General features: G+C 38.9%; 1 protein-coding gene across 1 annotated transcript in view; it reads right to left on the minus strand.

Annotated features, from left to right (window-relative positions):
- The window catches only part of SLC7A11 (solute carrier family 7 member 11), an 84,711-nt gene that overhangs the window by 56,761 nt on the left and 6,663 nt on the right, over positions 1–21,287 (minus strand). The window contains exons 3-6 of the mRNA XM_029235664.1: positions 19,612–19,727; positions 12,684–12,809; positions 7,837–7,936; positions 967–1,011 (exon numbers count right to left, since the gene is read on the minus strand). Coding sequence (XP_029091497.1) covers positions 967–1,011; positions 7,837–7,936; positions 12,684–12,809; positions 19,612–19,727 — 387 coding nt within the window. The remainder of the gene's footprint in view (positions 1–966; positions 1,012–7,836; positions 7,937–12,683; positions 12,810–19,611; positions 19,728–21,287) is intronic.

Genomic DNA, 21,287 nt, shown 5'->3' on the forward strand with positions numbered 1-21,287 from the left:
TAAGGAACACCTACTTACCATTTGAGTCTCTATATAAGCAACATCTCCCTAGATAAATATTTTCTCCTTTCGTCTCTGTCAAATGGGGAAAATAATCTACTATGGTACCAATCACACCATGTTAGTTATTTGTTTACACATTTGACTCAATGACTAGACAATGGAATCTTGAATACGTCTTATTCATCATGTCAGATGGTGCACAAGAGTTGGAACATGGTAGAGATATTTCATAAAAGTCAGATGAATTAAATAACTCTAAAATTCTGTCTTTATCTTACACTGTACTACTTAAAATTTCCCTTTTCTGGCTGTGGATTATGCGATTTTCCTGTAAAAAGTCAAGTTTTTAGACAAATCATCAAAATAGTTCAGTTTCCAAAGTTCTAGGTTAAAAATAGTTCATTCTGAAACATTATATAAATCATCACCAAATCACCTAATCATCCAAAGGATGATTTTTCCCAATAACAAAAAGGAAAAGCAGTCATCCAGCTCCCCAAATTTACAGGTTCCTGGAATATTCTGCACTTATTTATAGGTTTTCATAACTACTTGTTCCTTAATTACATTATTCCCTTTAATTGGATAGCTCTGAAAAAAGCTCACGTGAATTACTAGAAATAATCAACTTTCGGAGTTCACATCTCATAGCACGTTTGTGAACATCCAAGAGTCCGTTTTAAGTTGTATGTATGTTTTTATGAAATGAGTTACCTAAAATATAACTCTATTCTTTTATGCTTTCAGGTTACCAGACAATTTTATATTGGATGTAGAATATACAATAAAGTTATTTACATCTAATTTATGATAAAATCAAGTAAGTTTTACTGTCCAAGAGAATGATGATAGCGAGAAAGCTAATTAGCCCTCACTGAATTCCTTCTTTAGGTCCACTTTTTTAACCATACAACCTTACATTTCATTCCTTATAAATATTTCAGAGTAGTTGTGGCTACTTACTTTTCAGGATTTTCCACTTCTTCAGTAACAAAGTTGAGATAAAACCTAAAAAGACATCCATGAATTATAAACCATTAATATATTTTATGATCATCACCCAAAGTTTGAAATTTTAAATATTTAAAATCAAACTCAGAATCATAAAAACTTTATAAACAAACAACCTAAGATGAAAATCTCCAGCACCCAAAGCTCCCACAATTCATTTTTCTATTAAGCAGTATTTATGGAGCTCTTTTTTATTTCTTAACTTTTTCATAGAGGTATATAGAGCACGCAAACAGTAAAGTGAACAAATCTTAGTAGTCAATGATAAATTTTTACATATGTATACACCTAGGTGACTGACAAAAGGATCGAAATATACAACATTTCTAGCACCCTGGAAGGTCCCCTCAAGGCCCTTTGCAATCATTATCATCTCCTCCGCCCTCCCGCAAAGGCAACCACTCTTCTGATTTCTACCACTATAGATTAGCTTTGTTCGTTTCATTACAATAGACTAATACTATTTGCTTGTATAACTATTATACAATATTTATTCTACTGTGTCTGGCTTTTTTGCTGGACTTTATGTCTGTGGGTCTCATCCATGTTGTCTGTAGTAATTCATCATGCTTTATTGTTGCTTTTCATTGTATGAATGTAACACTGTACACTCTACCGCTGATGGATATTTGAATCATTTCCAATTTACAGCTATTATGAATATAGATACCGTAAATATGCTTGTATATGTTCTTTTGGGGACCACGCAATCATTTCTCTTGGGCATGTACTCAGAATACGATCACTGGGTCACAGAGTAGATACATGTTTATAGTCAAACTACTTTCCTCCATTTTTGCATTCCTACCAGCAGTGTATGAGATTATCACATGTCAGTCACTGGGGAAATAAAAGTAGAAAATCTATAATCTTTCTTGTCAAGGAGCTCATAGTTCATAGAATGGTCCATAGAGTGGTGTTAGAGCATGCCCGGTTACCATGGAAGCCAGGGGTGAGGTCTAAACCAGACTGGCAGGTCTTGGAAGGTTTCTGAGAGAAGGCATCACCCAAGCTGAGTCTTCAAAAATGCTCGATGTTTAGCCCCAGCCAAGTGGCGTGAGGACATTCTAGGCAGAGCACAGCGCATGAGCACGGGGATGTGGGAGAGCGCTATGTGCACAGGGGTGGGAGCAACACCGTAGTACTCTGAAGCACAGAGCGTGCCCTGGGAGTGAGAACGGGATGTAGGTACAAGATGGCCTTTGGCTTCTGGGAATCCAGCTTTTAGTAGGCGTGATAAAGACTTGCAGGACAATAGAAGCATGATAATAGCATTTCTTAGTTTTAGGGGATTGGCTTCTGGATATGAACACAGAAGGCACATAGGAAATAAAAATGGGATAAAGGATAATAAATTCTCAGTTTGCACTTTTTTTTTTTTTTTTTTTTGGCGGTACGCGGGCCTCTCACTGTTGTGGCCTCTCCCGCTGCGGACCACAGGCTCCGGACGCACAGGCCCAGCGGTCATGGCTCACGGGCCCAGCCGCTCCGCGGCATGTGGGATCCTCCCGGACCGGGGCACGAACCCGCGTCCCCTGCATCGGCAGGCGGACTCTCAACCACTGCGCCACCAGGGAAGCCCTTAATTTGCGCTTTTTCCTTTCGATGCACTGTTTTCCAATATGCATCCCACCCAAATAACCTCGTCATAAGGCAACTATGCCTTATGCATAATAGCAACGGTGAAGTTGCTTTGTGTGTGTGTGTATTTAGGCAGCTAATTTTAGGCCCACTGTTAGTCATTACACTGTAAGTTGATAACTAAAGGGCAGAACACTTTGAATATTTCCCCCAGATCCTGGACACTTCTGTCATCTCTTACATGACAAGAAGCATTGGAGGCACACAATATTTCACTTTCCAGTCCCATAGGATTACACATATTACCGTAAATTTATGGCCCTAGAGAAATTCAGATTCCTTTCCCTCACTTTATGACATTACTTATCCCATCCAGGCATGTCAATTGCCTTGCATCCTTGACTTCTTTTTCTAATCTAAAGTGACTTCTCGAGACCATTTAAAGCCCTTCAAGTTCTCTTTCAAGGTTCCAAGATGTAAAATTGAGGCAGACTCCTCAAATAAGCACACAGAGATAACTGGATCATGAAGATGGGAGAACTAAGGGATCGTAACGAAGAGAACTAGACATACAAAGACCTTTCTACTTCTCCATTTCAGAGGCTTAGAAACTTTCCGCAAAGTAAAAAAGTCATATTTCCATTGTATTCCTCTATGCTCTAATTATTCCTTAGAATATAAAATAGCTATTATATAGGTCCACAGAAGCATGGTTCTACAGGGACAAATTCTCTATCATCTAAAACCAAGAGGCTGGAATATTAGCCCATCAGCCTTTAATATAATTAAGGTATCTCACACCTTAAAGCAAAGATGAGAAAACCTGTCTTATTCCACCTTTATTCACAAATAGGCAGTTGATGTTCATGGTTGTAAAACAAAACAAAACAAAACACAAGACAACAGGCCCAAAATGGAGTCGCTTATGCTAAGCCTCGTGTCACCAAACCGAACTGTAATTCACTTAAAGTTTCAGATCTCCCAGAAATGGAATCTGAAACCAGTCGATTAGGAATTGCATTGTCTAAGCATTCTGCCTGACAGACCCCTGCCATCCCCTAAATGAAAATAACTTTGTAATAGCTAAGCTGTTTTATGGCTTAGTATAACTTCCTTGTTCTCACCGCCTTCTGCCTATAAAAGCCTTCTCTTCTGTACAGCTCCCTGGAGCTCCTTTCTGTCTGCAAGACGGGATGCTGTCAATTCATATCGATTTTTGCTCAAACTCTTAACATTTTAACATGCCTCAGTTTATCTTTTAATAAAGTTCAGGTGTCTAATACTGTAAGGACCATGTTCTAAGTAGAAATATTTGAATACCTGAGAGAAAACAGTAGCAGCAAAGGTGATCTAAAAAGTCAGCAGAGGAGCCAAGTATATGTTTTAATGACTAGAAAGTAAGTTTCTAAAAATAGAGGTTGTAGTTACACCAGGAACGCAAGCAACAATCAATACTTATATCTGGAATATGCACTCTGAGGGATCTGATGTGTTTGCTATAAGCCCAAGGCAGTGGGAAGTACAGGAAGAAAATGAACAAAACAAAAAACCTAAAAAAAAAAAACCCCACGCAAAAACCACACACACACTTAGAAATATTTCCAGGCTTCTCACTTCAAAAATACCCAGTTCCTTCTAAACAGTTGTTTTAGAACTGGTCTTTTTCCAACAATGTTAAGGCGAGAAAGGAAATATGAAAAAAGAACGCAATTGCAAATATTTTGCCATAGAGAAAAGGAAAGGGCTTGGGACAGGGTGGGAGGTGGGAAGGAGAAAGCTTCTTATTTTGGTCCAAACATTCACTCCTGTGGGAAATACACCTTTATGCTCTCTAAGTCTCCAGCCATGCGTCCATAGCCCATCTCCTCAAGTTCTCTAGAGAATGTTCATAAGATCCATTGTTCCAGCTTTTCCGTGATTGTGTATAAAAGGCACTGCAAGGCTGGCAATGCATTCTGATACCCAACCATGTGAATTATTTTGAAACGAAGCTTATTCTTTAGATTCGATTTGACACAATGTTACAAAATAATCCCAGCAGGTGCTTTAGAAAGACTAAATCCACTGAGGATAGGATTTAAAAGGGAGAAAAAAGACAGACCAAAAAAACTATTTTCTATCACACAATTCAAAAAAAAAAAAAAAAATCCCACCAAGCAATATTTAGCTTGGGATCAGGATATGGGACTGAAATTGACTGAGTTCCCCTGGGCCACAAGGGAGACTGGCGGACATACTTCTCTGAATGCAGACGTTGGCAATAATACAAAAGTTGTTCTGACCCAACTCTGTGGCCTGGCTGGGTTAATGATTTCTTTCCCCCTAATCATGTTTCCGTGAAGGAGTTTTCATCATTCTAAAAAGGTCCAGCACTCCTCATAAACCAACAGCCTGCTCTATTCAGGTCCAAGGTTTGGCTGCGTCTTGTTCCTATTCAACGCATAGGGGGTGACTTACTAACGGAACAGGGCCTCCCAGACAACAGGGGTCTTGCTGCGTTTACTTACACCCTGGGTGGTTAACTTCTGAGGACGACAGCTGCTTCTGTCTCCTTGTTTGCAATGCGCCCTACACTCTTTTTTTTTTTTCTTTCCTTTTTTTGCATCAAAGATTGTCAGGGCAGCAGCACAGGGAGCGGAGGCTCATTTCTGGCACCCAATGTATAATTCCACAACCCAGTCTTGTAATTCCATCACGAAAGACAAAAAAAAAAAAAAAAAGGTCAGAGAGGCAGGATCACATTTGGGAAGTGCCTAAACACCCCCTGCTTTGGGAACTCTTTTAGTCTCCATCTTGTTGCGTTTACATCCAGAGAGTAACTTTTTCCTCCGGCACTCCAAACCAACAGGCTAGTTCTTGTACCCACAGCTCCCTTTTTCTAAGACTGGTGGCCACGGAGTAACAAGTAGATGATTTCTACCTATCCACAAAGCAGCATGCAGGTGGCAGAACAGCCTGGTGGAGACATACAGTTACTTATCTGCTCCCCTACATTAACCATTGGTAACGCATAACAGTCCATTGAAAATCCCGGCCTTAATGTCCTACACTATGATTGAACCCTCTAGAACACAAGAAAACCAACAGTTTCCTGTTCTTTAACCTAGGATGCGGACATGAGGATTCGACGGGTAAAAGTATGACCAAAGGTTCACGTAAACCCCGTTTACACTGTAAACAGAGTATTGAAATATATTTCTAGGCCCAAGACGGAGCCACTCAACCTCCAAACGCCAAGCCGCCTCTGGGGTCTATAATTATTTCCTTGTTTCATACTCATTTTCTACTTTTCTTTGCTCCTTACTCTTCATCCTATAAAAGCTTCCTGTCCTCCACCCCATTTTGCAGTTCTTTGGACTCGTTTACTATCACCTGAATTGTCATTTCTAATCATTTTAACAAAAGTAACATTTGGGGTTCAGCATCAACAAAACTAAAGATTAAGATAATAAGATCATTCAAAATGAAAAGAGTCTTTATACTTGGAGAAATCTACCAGCCCTCAAAAGCTTACAGAAGTGGAGAAGATTTGCTCTACATAAAGCAGGTTAACCTGAACATTCAGCACTTATAGTTGGGGAGTGAGTTGGATAGAAGAATACTGTTAAGATTCCGTGGGAACAGACGCATGGTACTCACAGGCTAAAGAAACTTCATTCAATAGAATTAATCAAATCTCCCTCGTGATGATCTCCACATTCCGCATTCCTGATTGAATACCGCCAAGCCCCCAACACTTGGCTCTAGCTGAAAGCTTTTGTCACCTCCCCCACTCGCTCTGGTGTCTCTTGGTGACCCTCCCAGGGCTTGGCTGGTGCCCCAGGGTGCCAGAGCTGTGATCAGGCTGAATAGCCATAGAATAGATGATTCTGCTGCTAACCCTGGGAGCACAATTCCGTTCTATTTTTTGTTCAGCACCACGTTGTGCTTTGGACAAAAATAAAAAGACTTTAAAAATACGAAGAGTAATGCTTACACACAATGGCTATCAAAATATTTCGAGAATACACAAACATTTTACACTAGACATTTTAGAGCTACAATCTTCTAAGAACTTCAAACATTTTGTTTCAAATACCATATTAAAATTTTTCGTTCCTGTACTCTCCTAATTCTCCTCTATAATTCAGTGAGATTAACAGGGTAAAACTATCTTTATATTCCATGCATTAGCTGGAAGGTAAGATCCTAAACACAAAAGAAACAAAAGGAAATTGTATTTGTATTTGAAATGAATTTACATAATTTTTGAGCTAGTTAGTTCATTATTTTTAGACTCATAGAACATTCTCACAACTGTACAACTATTAGCTCTATAAATAATAAAAAAGAAATAGTGCTAGTAATTATTCCAAAACAATGAAATTTAATTGCATTACAATTATTTTGATGTTTAAGTAGTATTTTTCTACCTAATGGGATTTCTTGCAGTAGTCGCTTCAACTAAATCTTATTAGATCAGTAAAATTTAATTAGGAAAAAAATCCCTCTCCTGGCCATGATTATTGTTATTCAAGTTCCTGAACAAAGCAAGACATAAATACAAAGCTTTAATGCTTCAACCAGAATGGCATCACAGCTGGACAGGGATTTAAGGAAATGCACTTGTGGCACAGTGATTTTATTCATCCTTCCTGCATTTTTTTTGTTTTCAAGTGTTGAGGAAATTTTAAGGAATCTGTAAGGTCCTTTAAAATGTAACAGATTATCTAGTACACCTGACTTCACTATCCCGTTTTCTCCTCCCTGCCTTTAGAGTACCATTTTACCTCCTGGGAACATCTTACTCATTTCTGTAACTGAATTATTTCCTTCTCATGGGAAGGTGGAGTAAATCAATTAATCACTATTGGGTACACTTCTGTAGCTTCTGCTGGGAGGCTTTCTGACAAAGTATCAATACTAATCTTTAATTTCTTGTGGTGCTCTTATGCCCTTACTGATCCATACTTATAAGTGATTTGTACTGGTTCTCAAGACCCAGCGTTTGTTTCTTTTTTACATTATCAGGTTAAATCTGGTAGTTGCCTTGACTGGAAACCTCAGTGATGTTTGTGTTAAGTTGTGTGCACGGTAATTGGCCTGGTGACGGGAGCCACATCATCTTTCTCACTTCAAGTAAAGCATGTCACACTGGATTATCCCTGTTCACATTTGCCTAGCGCCTTGCTTGGCACTTAAAAGTACTTGAAGGAATTAATGAACCACCCAAATCACCTGTTGATAGTGATATCAACTTACCAGCCAGCGTATGCATACATTCCATAATAAAAAGCCAGTGGCAATCCCATAATACTTGCATCTCTTCCTGAAAAGGCGTCTTTAAAGTGTTGTGTTTGCCCTACAATAAGAATAGAAAGATTTAGGACTTTTCAAAGAATTGGTTATTATTCATTCTTTAACCATAAACATGAATGCGGGGGTGGGGAGGGGGATTGGGAATGAACTATACAGTTTCAGGCCTAGATTTCTTACTCTCTGCTCATTCCCAACTTTATTAATGCTGTATCCATTCTACAGAAGGAGTCCCAAAAGTATACTGATTGCCACTAACACTACCTCACATTTATTTTAATAAAATCATGGCAAAGAGGAAAATGGCATTTCAAAAACAATCTGTTTTTTTAAGCACGCCTCTACTCGTAACAGAGTTTGACCAGGAAAGAAGACTAAAGGATAGTCTGTAAACTATAGTTTTTAGGAGTGTGACATAATTCTTAAAAATGATGATAATATAATGTTTGGGAAGAAACATTCAAGGGTCTATCTTCAATGAGGAGGCATGAAACCCAAGAACCACCTTCTCAGATCATTTAACTTACTTTCTGCTTTCTCCCTATAGTTCATTAGATACCAACAGGGGTTGGAAAACCCCGTGGAAGCAATCTGTTCCGCACCCCCAAGCTTCTTTTGTGAAGAAAGATTTATCGGAGCACAGTTAGGTCCGCTTATTTACCTATGACTGATACCGTCAGTCTATGGCTAATTTCACTCTCCAGCAGAGCTGATAGTTCTGGCAGAGACCAACTGGTGCACAAAGTTGAAAACATTTACTATCCACCCATTTACAGAGAAAGTCTGCAGACCCTTTCCTAGAGAATGGCATGCTTTCCTTCTAGAAACAGAAAAGAAACTATACTGAACTCTAAAATAAACAGGTTTAAACAAATTTTTGCATCAACATGTGAACTGAGCACTTTTATTTTTTATAAATTTATTTATTTATTTTTGGCTGCGTTGGGTCTTCACTGCTGCGCGCGGGCCTTCTCTAGCCGTGGCCAGCGGGGGCTCGTCTTCCTTGCGGTGCATGGGCTTCTCATTGTGGTGGCTTCTCTTGTTGCAGAGCATGGACTCTAGGTGCACGGTCTTCACTAGCTGTGGCACGCAGGCTCAGGAGTTGTGGCGCACGGGCTTAGGTGCTCCACAGCATATGGGATCTTCCCAGAGCAGGGCTCGAACCCATGTCCCCTGCATTGGCAGGTGGATTCTTAACCACTGCGCCACCAGGGAAGCCCTGGACTGAGCACTTTTATGCATAACAGTTTTCTCTACTTTATAAATCATAATGGGACTTTTCCGGTATATCTTTTGGATAATTAAAAAATAGAAATTCAGATTTACTTTAGTCAATCAGTATTCAAAGTTAGGCACGAAAAGTCTCTATTTCCCAAAGAAAACAGCAAATGAGATGATCTAAATGGGAAATGTGACTTGTTTCAAAACTGACCTTCCCGTAAGAAAATAAAAGGTAGATGGGAGGTAGATGATATACATAAGACCCTTTTTCTCTTCACTCATATCTCAGTTTTTGCCTGCATTGTACAGACAACAACACATGTATCAATATAACGTGCAAGTTTTGAGACCCAAAATGGAGAATATTGAGTTATCCACTAAATGACTTTCCCCTCAAAGCATCCAATTCCTAAATACAGTTCATTCTTTAAAATGATACTGTCAATTCAGAAATACCTATTTTACAAAAACATCTCTTGTCCTCATAGAAGGAAAATACTGGAAACCCTGTAAAAACATCTGTTGCATATTGCTTTACCATGATCTGTAGTCTACTTGGCCTTAAGGGACAATACTCCTAAGAGTGCAGCACTGAATAATCAATAAAAGATATCAATTTTTTTTTTTTTTTTTTTTGCCGTACGAGGGCCTCTCACTGTTGTGGCCTCTCCCGTTGTGGAGCACAGGCTCCGGATGCACAGGCTCAGCGGCCATGGCTCACGGGCCCAGCCGCTCGGCGGCATGTGGGATTCCCCCCGGACCGGGGCACGAACCCGTGTCCCCTGCATCGGCAGGCGGACTCTCAACCACTGCGCCACCAGGGAAACCCAAAAGATATCAAACTTTGCAAAGACTGAATCCCAAGCACAGATCCTGAAAAGGGCCATTTTGAGAGTATTAAGAAAGAGAGGTGTTTCTAAGTTTCAGGAATATTTCGGCTGCATAACAGAGGTCTCACGAAGATGAAAGTTATTATATTCAAAGGAAAGTTAACAAACCCTCATAAGAGAATACAGAACATACAGCTAGTTTCTGGATCTCATTAGATTAGAATAAATGCACGATCTGTATAAGTAAAATTTCTCTCTTCTTGAAGTTTCATGTTAATGTGAGAAATATGTGATAAGTTAGAGACAACGAGAATCACTGTTTTATAGTAATAGAGTAAATAAACCTGCTAAGAATACTCTCCAAAATATTTCATTTACTTTAAATGTAGTAAAATTCTCAGGTCACTTCTCTGTTAAGTGAGATATAAGGAAACATGGTCACATTAAGCACTGATATTGAAACTGAGCAGGACCCTGTGGGGCCTTCCTGGGGACAGATCACTCCCCATGTCCCCTGCCTCTTGTTTGTAGAAAACCTTTAACCTTCTAGGCCTTCCCTGAGTTCCAAAGAGCAATTTTAATCAGAGAGGTGAGAAAATGCAGAAACAAAGGAAAGCAGTCAAACAAGACAAAACAAAATAGTAATAGTTTAGCTGTAAAACGAACTCAAGGTCTTTTAGTTACTCCTCAGGGGCTATAGATAACATCCTGAGTCATAGCCTTGAGTTGTCTTCCAGATACTAAAATCCCCACCAGGTGGAAGAAGCTAATTGCATGATCACCACAGTCTTGTGGCCCCCAAACTGGCTGCAACCTGAGGATCGATAATGCTGACCTCTGTGACCTTACCTGTTACCTCCTCATCAACCAATCAGAGAATGGTGCATGAGCTGATCGTGCACCCTGTGTGACCCTCTCCCCCACACTGTCTTTAAAAAGCCTTTCCTGAAAGCCATCCGGAGGTTCAGGTCTTTTGAGTATGAGCTGCCCATTCTCCTTGCTTGGCCCTGCAATAAACACTGTACTTTCCTTCACCACAACTTGGTGTCAGTAGATTGGCTTTGCTGTGCATCGGGCAAGCAGACCTAAGTTTGGTTCAGTAACAATATCATAAGTATTAAAGGATCATTCTATTGTAATGTCAAAAAACAAATCTAAACAATCTATCATAACTGTCGCTCTCAAGGAATTTGCAATACACTACCACTTGGGTAACCTCACCTCACCTCACACACATATATAAATAAGTGGTAAAAACTGACTACAGTCTTACATTACATCAAAAAGAAAAAAGAAAAGAAAAAAATCTTTGTTTTAAAGGATAGTATATCATCTTTTGGAACCTAAACTAGAACAAAAGAAGGGTCCGTGACCCAGAGTTTCTGCACTTTCCAAAAATGGAAGAAATTCCTTACAGAAGTCTAAAGAGTTAGCCCAGAAAAGGAAAGCAGCAGCAAAACAGATTATTTTCCCTATATTTCTGATGGGTCAGATAAAATATGGGCAGGCCAGCTCTGTGGAGGCCAAGGTGAATTAGAAGAGTGAGCCCACGTCTTCCCTTCAGTGTAAGCTATAGTGTTAAACATCTTCATTGTGTTTACGTTGGCTGAGGTTGCTGGATTTGATGCAAACATTTAGCCAGGAGAGCTCTAAGCTCTCCCACAAGGCTTATTAAATGGACAGCAGCAGCTCCCTTTCCCCAGCTACAGAATGACGAATGCGTTCCACTTTTATTACTGTTTAATGCCTCTACCGTCAGCAATGATTTTTTTGCTTAATTTTGGCATTTCCTTTTGTCTTGTGTAATTCTTCTCTTGCCACTTCATTAAATTTCTCTATAAATTCCCTTTCTTGGAACAGACAATATCAATGTAAACATTAAATACTTAACATGCCCAAGTTATATGTCAGTCCTTTACAATTTCATCTCACTTTCTTACTTATTTCCTACCATTGTGCCCATTGTTAGTTAAATAACTCACCTGGACCTCCTTCTCATCCAACAACTTCCCCTGAATCCAAGCAATTGCCTGTGCCTTCTTACCTAGAACAACTGAAACTCTAAATGACATCACCCTCAACCATCTCATCTTTGCTTGTTTAATAGTCAAGTCTATAAGGCAAATACTCCCAGAAAATGGTGTTACATCTCCACAGAAATGCAGATTTTACATTAAAAATAATGTAACAATAAAACTTACATTTTTACAGCTATCTTTATTGTCAGATAATAGTTGTCTTTTTGCGAACGCTATTCCCATATCTGACTCTCCTTCTGTCAAGAATCTATTCTCAAGGTAAAAGGAATGATAGCCGTAAAAGAATTATTCATCATTTTTCATTATTTTCCAGATATCTTTTTCTCTCTAATCTTTAATACTGTGGTTGAACTACTTTAAAGTAAAAATAAGAAGACATATTTATCTGTAGTTAAAACTAATGGCTTATTTTTCTTTCCCCCTTTGTGTTTTCGCTACAAATAGTTTAGACCAAGAGAAAATTCACTGATGCCTTATTTTGTTGCTTGGCCCAGTCTTAATCCTCTTGTTGCCATTCAGCTGTAAATACCAACTCAACCCCCAATGTTGCAGGCTTTCAAATCAATTAGGTGACAGTACAGAGTCTAAGTTCCATGAGCAGAGAGTCTAATTAAGGGATTCTGCTAGTACAAGCGAAAGTTAGTGTTAGAAGAGACCAAAAGGAGAAACGTATTTTAAAAAGCATTTACTTTTCAGTCCCTACCTTTAATTAGCTGCATCATTCCAGGGACTATAATTATCAGAATTGCTGTGAGCTTGCAAAAGGTTAGGAAAATCTGGATCCGGGCGCTCCAGCTGACACTCATGCCATTTAGGACCATCACCACAGCTGCAAACAAATAGATGAAGTTAGAAAAGGTGAATCATCATTGGTATGAAGACGTCTTAGGTTGTGGCTCTTCAAAGTGCCATCCATGAACCAGCAGTGTTGCCATTACCTGGAAGCAGTTGAGAAATGCTTAATCTCAGGCACCACACCAGACCTAAGGACTACAAATCTGTATCTCAGCAAGATCTCTAGGTGATTTTTATGCACACTGAAGTTTCAGAGGCTTGGATGAAACCTGTGAACAGTAAGAAGTTCTCTCTTGTTCTTTGTATATGTCAATAAGAGTGGACAGATACTGTAGCGTCCTAATAATCATATAAAAATACCTTCTAAGCAAATCCCGAAGTCATCACATGCAATGAGATTGTTGAATGTGACTCTTGAGCTTGATACAGCTGGCAACTCTTTCCTCGTTCAATGATTGACCTTGTGCATAGTCACCTGCCAGCTGGGCATCACACTCAAGAAGGGGCAATGTGTGAGTTGGGACGTGATTCTTCACCATCAGGACTAGCTGTAGACAGCACTTTTTGCATTTCCTTTCCACGTTCCAATCAGCACAGTCAGGAGTGACTTTCATCCTACCCTAAATGTATATAGGCTTCCCAGATACGTTTTGGAACTTGAAAAAATGTTACAAGGGATGAATCCAAAAGAGTTCCCAGATGCACAGTGGGTCTGAAGCCAGCAGAATTTCCCTTTCTTGGTGATACTGTCCACAGTGTCCCGAGTAGTATTCAACTATTCACTCTCCCCGCACTGTGGACCATGAGAACCTTGAGGGCAGAACAAGCATTATTCATCTCTGTCTTGCTAGTACCCAGCTTCATCCCTGGCCCAGGAAGATCGTCAACATGGTTTTGTTGAATCAATGAATGAGCTGGATCCTCAGTTTTAAAAAACCAACTTCAGCCAAAGAGGAATGAAATGAATGGCGATATTCTCAAACCGTGCCTCCTATACTCTGCTGGAGTGACTTATTCTAGACAGTGGATTTCAACTTTACGCTCTTTCTAAAACCTTATGCTTAGTGTTACTTGCTCCCTCCCCCACTGCCCAAAAAGCTACTTCATACCTGATATTTGTAGTTATTATCTATAAGCTTTATTTTTAAAAAGGTGTATTCTCCCTAAGCAAATAACAAAAATGTATGAAAATACTTCTTGGAGGATAAAACCAAACACAGAATTCTTACAGTTCAGGCTGCAATAGGAAGCTTTCCATATGTACAATAATGAGTCATCTTCATAGTTCCAGTTGCCTGATACAATCATTAGCTCATTTCAGAATTTAAGAATTGGAGCAAATGTATCAACACAATGTATAATAGCAAAATTTTTAAAATAACCTAGCCCCCTAAAGGAAGGCTAATTAAGGTATACCTTTTTAAGGGTTTACTATGCAGCCATGTAAAATCATGATGCAGTTAAATATTTATTCCACGAAAGACTGTTCATGACGTTTTACTGACCAATACAGCAAATTACAGAGAGATGGGTAGATGATAAATTGATAGGTAGATAGAAAGATAGATAAAGACACAGAGAGAAAGGAACGGAAAAATTCTGAATGAGTGTTTACTAAAACATTAACAGAAGGTATCTACAGATGATAGAATATTGAATAATTTTCAAGTTTAAAAATTTATTTTTCTACATGATTTAAAATAATTTTTATAATGAACATGAAGTATTAAGTAAAAAATCAATAAAAGCAATTTTCATTTTTGAAAACAACTCAAAGATGGGAAGAATAAGGGACCATGAAAAGTTAGATAGGAGGTTACTAATGAAGAAATGTTTCAAAGGAATAATGATGAGAATGATTAGAAAGGCTGGAGCCCTGAATAAGCTACAGGGGAAGCTAAGAGAAATATTTTATCTATGTTTGAAGCTGGAAACATGAAGAAATAGACAGGTCTATTGTTAATCACCAAGTGCATTATTTTATCAGTGAAAAGATAAAAAATAATTATTTTTCCTCTCCCCTATACAAAGCACTTATATACTGAGAATAATTTAATGCAACTCTGTGTTCATCTTCATCATCCAGTGATTCTTTTCCTTTTTCTATGTAAATTACTCTGTGATAAATGAGTCATGATAAGAAAGGGATTTTTTTTTTAGTTAAGGAGATTCAGCACTGATCTGAAAATAATTGGGTGCATGTTCCCACCAACAACAAAAGAGCACTGTTTTCTTTTAACTAGAGCTCCTAAAACCCCAAAGTATTTTTGAGAGTATTTTTGAGAGTACTCCACAATAGAAAAGAGCTGTTGTAAGGAGAGGAGGGGAGAAAAACGAGGAAGGAGAAAAAGGAATAGAGGGCGGGAGGGCAGGAAGGAAGAAAAAGAAGAAAGGGAGGGAGGGAGGAAGGAGGAGGGAAAAGAGAGAGGCATTCTCATATTTAGAACCTCTATATATTTGCGAAGAGGAAAGGAGGTTTGTTACGTTCATAAAGAGCGTAGGCATTACATTCAATGCCTATTGAAATAGAAAAAAAATGAGTTTTGGGAATTTTATATTTTGTAACGTTTTCTTAGAAAAACGGAAGACAAAATCAAACAAATATTATGAATGGATAATCTCACCTTGCTTTCCTCTCAGACAGCTGAAATAAAAATTCTGGTTAAGCCTGATTTCTCTCAAAGGTTTCTCAAAACCCTGCTTTATCTGAGCATCCAGACATTGCCCTCATTATTCCATATGCCAAATTCCAGCTGAGATGTACCTCTATGACCCTGAAGGGATACAGCGTAACAAGTAACAAGGTAGCCAGTACAGAGGCACTGTGAAGGTCCTCAAGCCGCTAGAACTGCTGTTTCATCATGTGTCTTTACAGAGAAATTTAAGTCTATGTATATTGCTTATCCAACAATACTGAAAAGGGATTTGGGATTCACTAACTGCAAGTTTTCAGAGTTTCTGAAACAACATCTACAATACTTTGGTTTTTATACACTATCTATCCACATTGTAATCATCAAAGAAATGTGAGCAAGCTTTCAGTCTAGCTTTACTTCCTTTGAATAATGATGGCTAACTTCATGCATTAAGAATTACTTGTATCAATTTGGGCTTATTATTATTATTATTGCTTACCTTAAATGTTACCAAAATGAAAACAGAGGGACATACAGTTTTTATTTACTTATTAATGATGCCGTTTCGTAAGAACTGAAATGCAGCAACAAGGAGTGTTGAAAACTGGTACCATGATTTAAGGACTGGTATTTCTTTCTGTACTTCCGTCATTCAAGTCTGTCTTTTGTTCTGCAGAGTGAGATGACCGAGCCTGGATATATTGGGTTATCTCCCAGGTTCAGGTTCTCCCTGGCTTCTGGCTTCTGACTGCTCTGTGCTAAACTGGTAAAATATATGGACAGTATATGGATGCGACATGGTGAGCTAAAGTGAATTGTTCCACTGTTCTTTGTAGCAGCTGCCTGGGTCGCCTCTGTCTCTTTGCATTCGTTTCCTGGATACATTAATTTCAGATAGGCTTTTAGCAATAAACAACCTTTATAAAGCAGAGAGACTATATCTAGGATCTCACTATTGGGAATAAAAATGGTAAGCCTTAAATAAATACATACTCTTGTTATATGACAGACATTGTGCAAGGACCTTACGTGGATAACGTTATTTAATCTTATCTCTATGACGTGGTTACCATCACTGGTGTTATTTTTCTGATGAGCAGCTGAGAATCCAGATATTACTTAACTTGCCCGTGTTCACGAAGGTAAGGTGTAAAGATAGGACTGAAGCCAAGTAAGCTGACCCCAGAGTCCACACTTTTACCAGTCGTTCACAGGTAACAATGAGGAAGTAGCTCAGAAGACACATACGATCTCACTACTATACCTAGTTCTTCCAAACTCCCGGTGACTCTTCCTCTCTGCTAAGGTTCATGTTTATCTTGGCTGGGATTTCAGGACACTCTGATTTCACATTTTATTTCTCATCCTCCTGAAGGGTACCGTTGCTGTTCTGCGGTCCTTGTATATTTCAACACGACATGTATTTACCTAAGAATTGCTTGTCATGGTATCTAGTTATGGTAGAAAAGGAGTAGGGATAGTCCAATTTCAGATTTATAAAGAGCCACTCCATGTACAATGTCTGAGAAGCTAGCACAGAACTGGGCCTAGAGTTTCTTTCATGTAATTTAATGATGCCAGGGAAGGACAGTTTTAGAAAAGAAAGTACAGTACTGCATTTGTAGAAATGGCTATTTCTTTTTCCCACATCGCCATCATTAGTGTTACTTTGTTTCCTTCCCCCAATTATTCCCACAGGTTATGGGAAGAAGGTACGGCTCTTTACTCACCTACGTAAACTAAACTAGTAAGAAAATTGAGATGGAGCGAGAGGCTGTTAGGGATGCATCTGAGACTAGATCCCACATTTTATTTTATTTTATTTTATTATTTTGCGGTACGCGGGCCTCTCACCGTTGTGGCCTCTCCCGTTGCGGAGCACAGGCTCCGGACGCGCAGGCTCAGCGGCCATGGCTCACGGGCCCGGCCGCTCCGCGGCACGTAGGATCCTCCCGGACCGGGGCACGAACCCGTGTCCCCTGCATCAGCAGGCGGACTCTCAACCACTGCGCCACCAGGGAAGCCCTAGGTCCCACATTTTAAGGAAAGTATTTTTATTATAATATTCTGCCATTCGAGTGTATACTTAAACAGGGTCTAGTTTCAGGAGTGCAGAACCAAAAAACTACATATCATTTCAACTACTGAACATACTTCAATGTTTATTGAAGCTACAAGGAGAGTGAAAATTCATGGAGTTCCATAAAAGTTAAAGGGAGTAATGTCAGTATTGGGCTAGAGGAGGGAAGACAAATGTGAATATATAAGATTTCCCCGTTCAACTTCCGTGTGCCTGATACGTTTACCAGAATGGACAAGATGTGGGGTAAGCCAAAACTTCTCATTTTTGTTAATTTGACAGAAACGAGGTAGAGTACTTTTAAAAGGGGAGGGGGTGAATTAGTTTTCAGTAATGCCCCCCTACCACCCCACTCTCACTTCTCAAGTGGTTGGTTAAGGCACTCTGCTAAGTGTTAAAAATCTGACGAACTTCGTCCTTCCACAGCCATTCAAGATAAATGATCTTTTCACAGGTATTTTACCAATAAATAAAAACAATGCTTAAAGAGGTTTAATATTTAGCCCTAAATCACATAACTAAGAAATTATGACACTAACTTTCAATTCCAGGTAGTTTGCCTCCAGAGCCTGAGTTATCACCACTATGCTAAGATGGTTCAAAAATTCAAAAATTCATGGTGTTAGATCGGAGCAAACTATTTACCTCCATCTTCCTGCTGCCTGAGAGACCTGAAGACGTGTAATCCTCCAAGTTTAACACACAGGCATTCCATTGGCTTCTCTACTAGAGAAAAATTCTTACACCTCTTCTCATAAAAATCAGTTGTCAATAAATATTTACTGAGCGCAAACGACATGCTAGGTGCTATGGGAAGGGCTGGAAACACAGCAGTGAGTAAGCCCCTGGTCTCATGGAATTTGATGAGATGTTTTCCCACAAGCGTATAAAGAGCTACCATTTGTAACTTCATTCTTAAAAAATTTCTGGCATTCTCCAAAACACTTTATATACATTGTCTCTTTTACTATCGTTTCATCTTCACAAGACACCTGATGAGACTGGGCACGATTTAAAGGTAAGAACACGGAAGTGCAGAAAGTTGAAGTGATGTGTCCCCAAGTCTCACATCGGTAGTATGTTATCAGGGGCAAGGTGAATCAAGAACACCATTACCTTTCCAGAACTCAGAAATGTCTAATTCGAGTATTTTTCTTTGCCTCCCTTGAAAGATTTCACCGAACAATTATTTGTGTAGGTTCCATGAATGAGGGGGGAGAATCCAGGATGAACCTACTTAAGTTCAGAAATACATGTACCCAGCACTAGGGATATTTTAAGTGCAATTCCTAACTCTTTCCTGCTAACTGACCACTCACCCCTCTACTGTCAAATGTTCATGTCTCTCTTCGTTGTTCTATTGAAATACTTCAGTCACGTACAACTACAAATTCTTTCATGGGTATGCAGTTCAATTATTCCTGGGGAGCTCTCTAGCTCCAAGTAGGTCAAACTTCATCAAGTGGGATCATATGGATTCTGAAAACAGTGATCCAGTTAGTATCTACAAGTAAGTGATCATCTCCCATTATATTTAAGAGTTTGGAATGTCGACTCTTATAACAGGAAGTTAGAGTCATATTGGGCTTCATATCACTTATATCATGTTGGCCATGTTCCTCTTTTTTAATTTCCTTTTTTAAAGAGAGTTCTAATATCTGTGCCCATTGGTGAAAATGAACAACTTCCTAATTTAGAGACAATAAAGAAGACTCCTAGTTGAGGAACATTACTAATAATCAAATACTGGAGGAAGACTCTTGTGACCATCGATGGACAGCTAAAATCCTAACACTGAGGGTGACAGCTGCTAACACTAGGAAATGCACGAACACTACACACACCCAACACACAAACACCATTCCATGAGGCTAAGTGCGTTCTAATTCAACACGTTATCGGTGAGGAAGGATATTTTCCAATACAGAATCCATTTAAAAATTGGGTTTTCATTTGTAAACGTCTCTTTTTATGTACAATCCAGTTACTATTTTACTAACAAAGTGGTTTTGTTTGCCTATAAGCAGTCCCGCCACACAAAAAGTCTTAAGAAACTTTGTCTCCAATCCCTGTTGTAGGGATTTTTTTTTCTTTTTCATATTTACACCTATGATACTCACTTATGCCCACAGCTGTAATGAGCTTGACTGCAAGTTCAGGAATTTCACACTGAATGAAAAATGGTTCCAGAATGTACCGTCCAAAGGCCAGAGATATCACAGCAGTGGCTGCAGGGCTAGAAAAAACAAATACATATTTAGGTTAACTACAGAAAAAGAAAAGAGCATCTTCACTCAACTTGTTCTACACTGAGGTGCTATTATTCAGCATGTGGAACATATTAAATACGGAAGTCTGTGATTTTCAGAAGTCCATATTTGATTAGGTTGTCATAGACATTCCAAATGAAATACTGTCTACAGCTTTGCTGGCTCCTTTTTAAACTTCACATCTCCTTGGGTACAAGGCTGGGTACTGTCAGTTTTGCCCCTGCCTTCCCATATTTGAATTTTTCTTAAAAATTGAGTTTATTACTTGAGATCCTGACAGGGGTGGGCTTCACAAGAAGCAATCTTCTTTCTCCGTAAGTCAACAATTAAACTCCAGCACAGTATGAATGCATTAACAGTGCAGGTCTAATGGGTTGGGTCATGGTCAGAAAAGGAACACAAAACTCACCTTAAAAAAATTAGTACTAATAAGTGTTCATTGCAAATATATGCTTATGTGCTTGATACTGTATTAGTCTTGGTTTTCCATACAGACCAAAACTTGAAGAGCCAAGTGATTATTCTTAATTCCACAGAAATATTTAGATGCAAAGTATACATTGAAAAATAAAAGTATTCTTGTAATTTTACAAATGGAGAAAACATGCATGAAATAAGAAAATGCAATAACTTCAGGTATATAGTGAAATAGGTAACAAACCATTCTATCTTAATTTTTCAACTATTTCTATGAAAAGATTACAGATGCCTTTCAGTTTAAATATATCTATATATGAATGCATATTTGTTAGATACACAGGCAAGTCCATGATATTATCTACTTTGTCCTGCCTGTCTTCCCTTTCAGCTTATCTTCCTTCTCATGGTTATACAACACCCATGTCCAACTCCTAACTGTCAGAAAACCAACCACCATTATGTGTTCCAACCTTGACCTGCCAGTACTAGCATGACAGATTTCTTGATTTTTTTTTTCTTTTCCAAGAGAACCTCTTCCTCACCCCAACAAGCTTATTTTTCTCGGTCACCATCACTTATAAATTTTTGACGTATAAATTAAAATCTGATCATGACACCGTAGTGCTTTCAAAACATGCTCAGGATATGCAAAAACTCTTCAATTCAAGGCTCTATCCGCTCTAAGCTTTTCCTTCCTCTTCAGTGTGCTTCTTCCCACACAAGGATATGAATACCCTTTGCCTGAGGCCCCTGCAACTCACTGACGGTTTCTTATACCTCAGGTCTTAGTTCAGTCTTTTGCCCAAGGAAGCTTCTCCAGTCCTCTGATTGGGTTAGAGCTCCCAGAGTGTACTCTCTTCCGGAACCTCATGGCTTCTTTTTCACGGTGTGTATCACAGTAGTAACTTTATATTCTCTTATGTGATGTCTTGATTCATAACTATTTCCCTCATTTGACCCTGAGATCCATGAGTACAAGGCTGTGTCCAACTTAATCATTATTTCATCTTCAGTGTATAGTATAGTGTCTGTCATACAGTAGAAACCCAATGAATATTGAATATATAGTCAATGTGTGAATTCAATCAAATGACCCCTGATGTGTG

Source organism: Monodon monoceros, unplaced genomic scaffold (assembly GCF_005190385.1).
Source record: "Monodon monoceros isolate NGI ecotype Baffin Bay Population unplaced genomic scaffold, NGI_Narwhal_1 Super_Scaffold_20, whole genome shotgun sequence".
NCBI classification, from domain to species: domain Eukaryota; kingdom Metazoa; phylum Chordata; class Mammalia; order Artiodactyla; family Monodontidae; genus Monodon; species Monodon monoceros.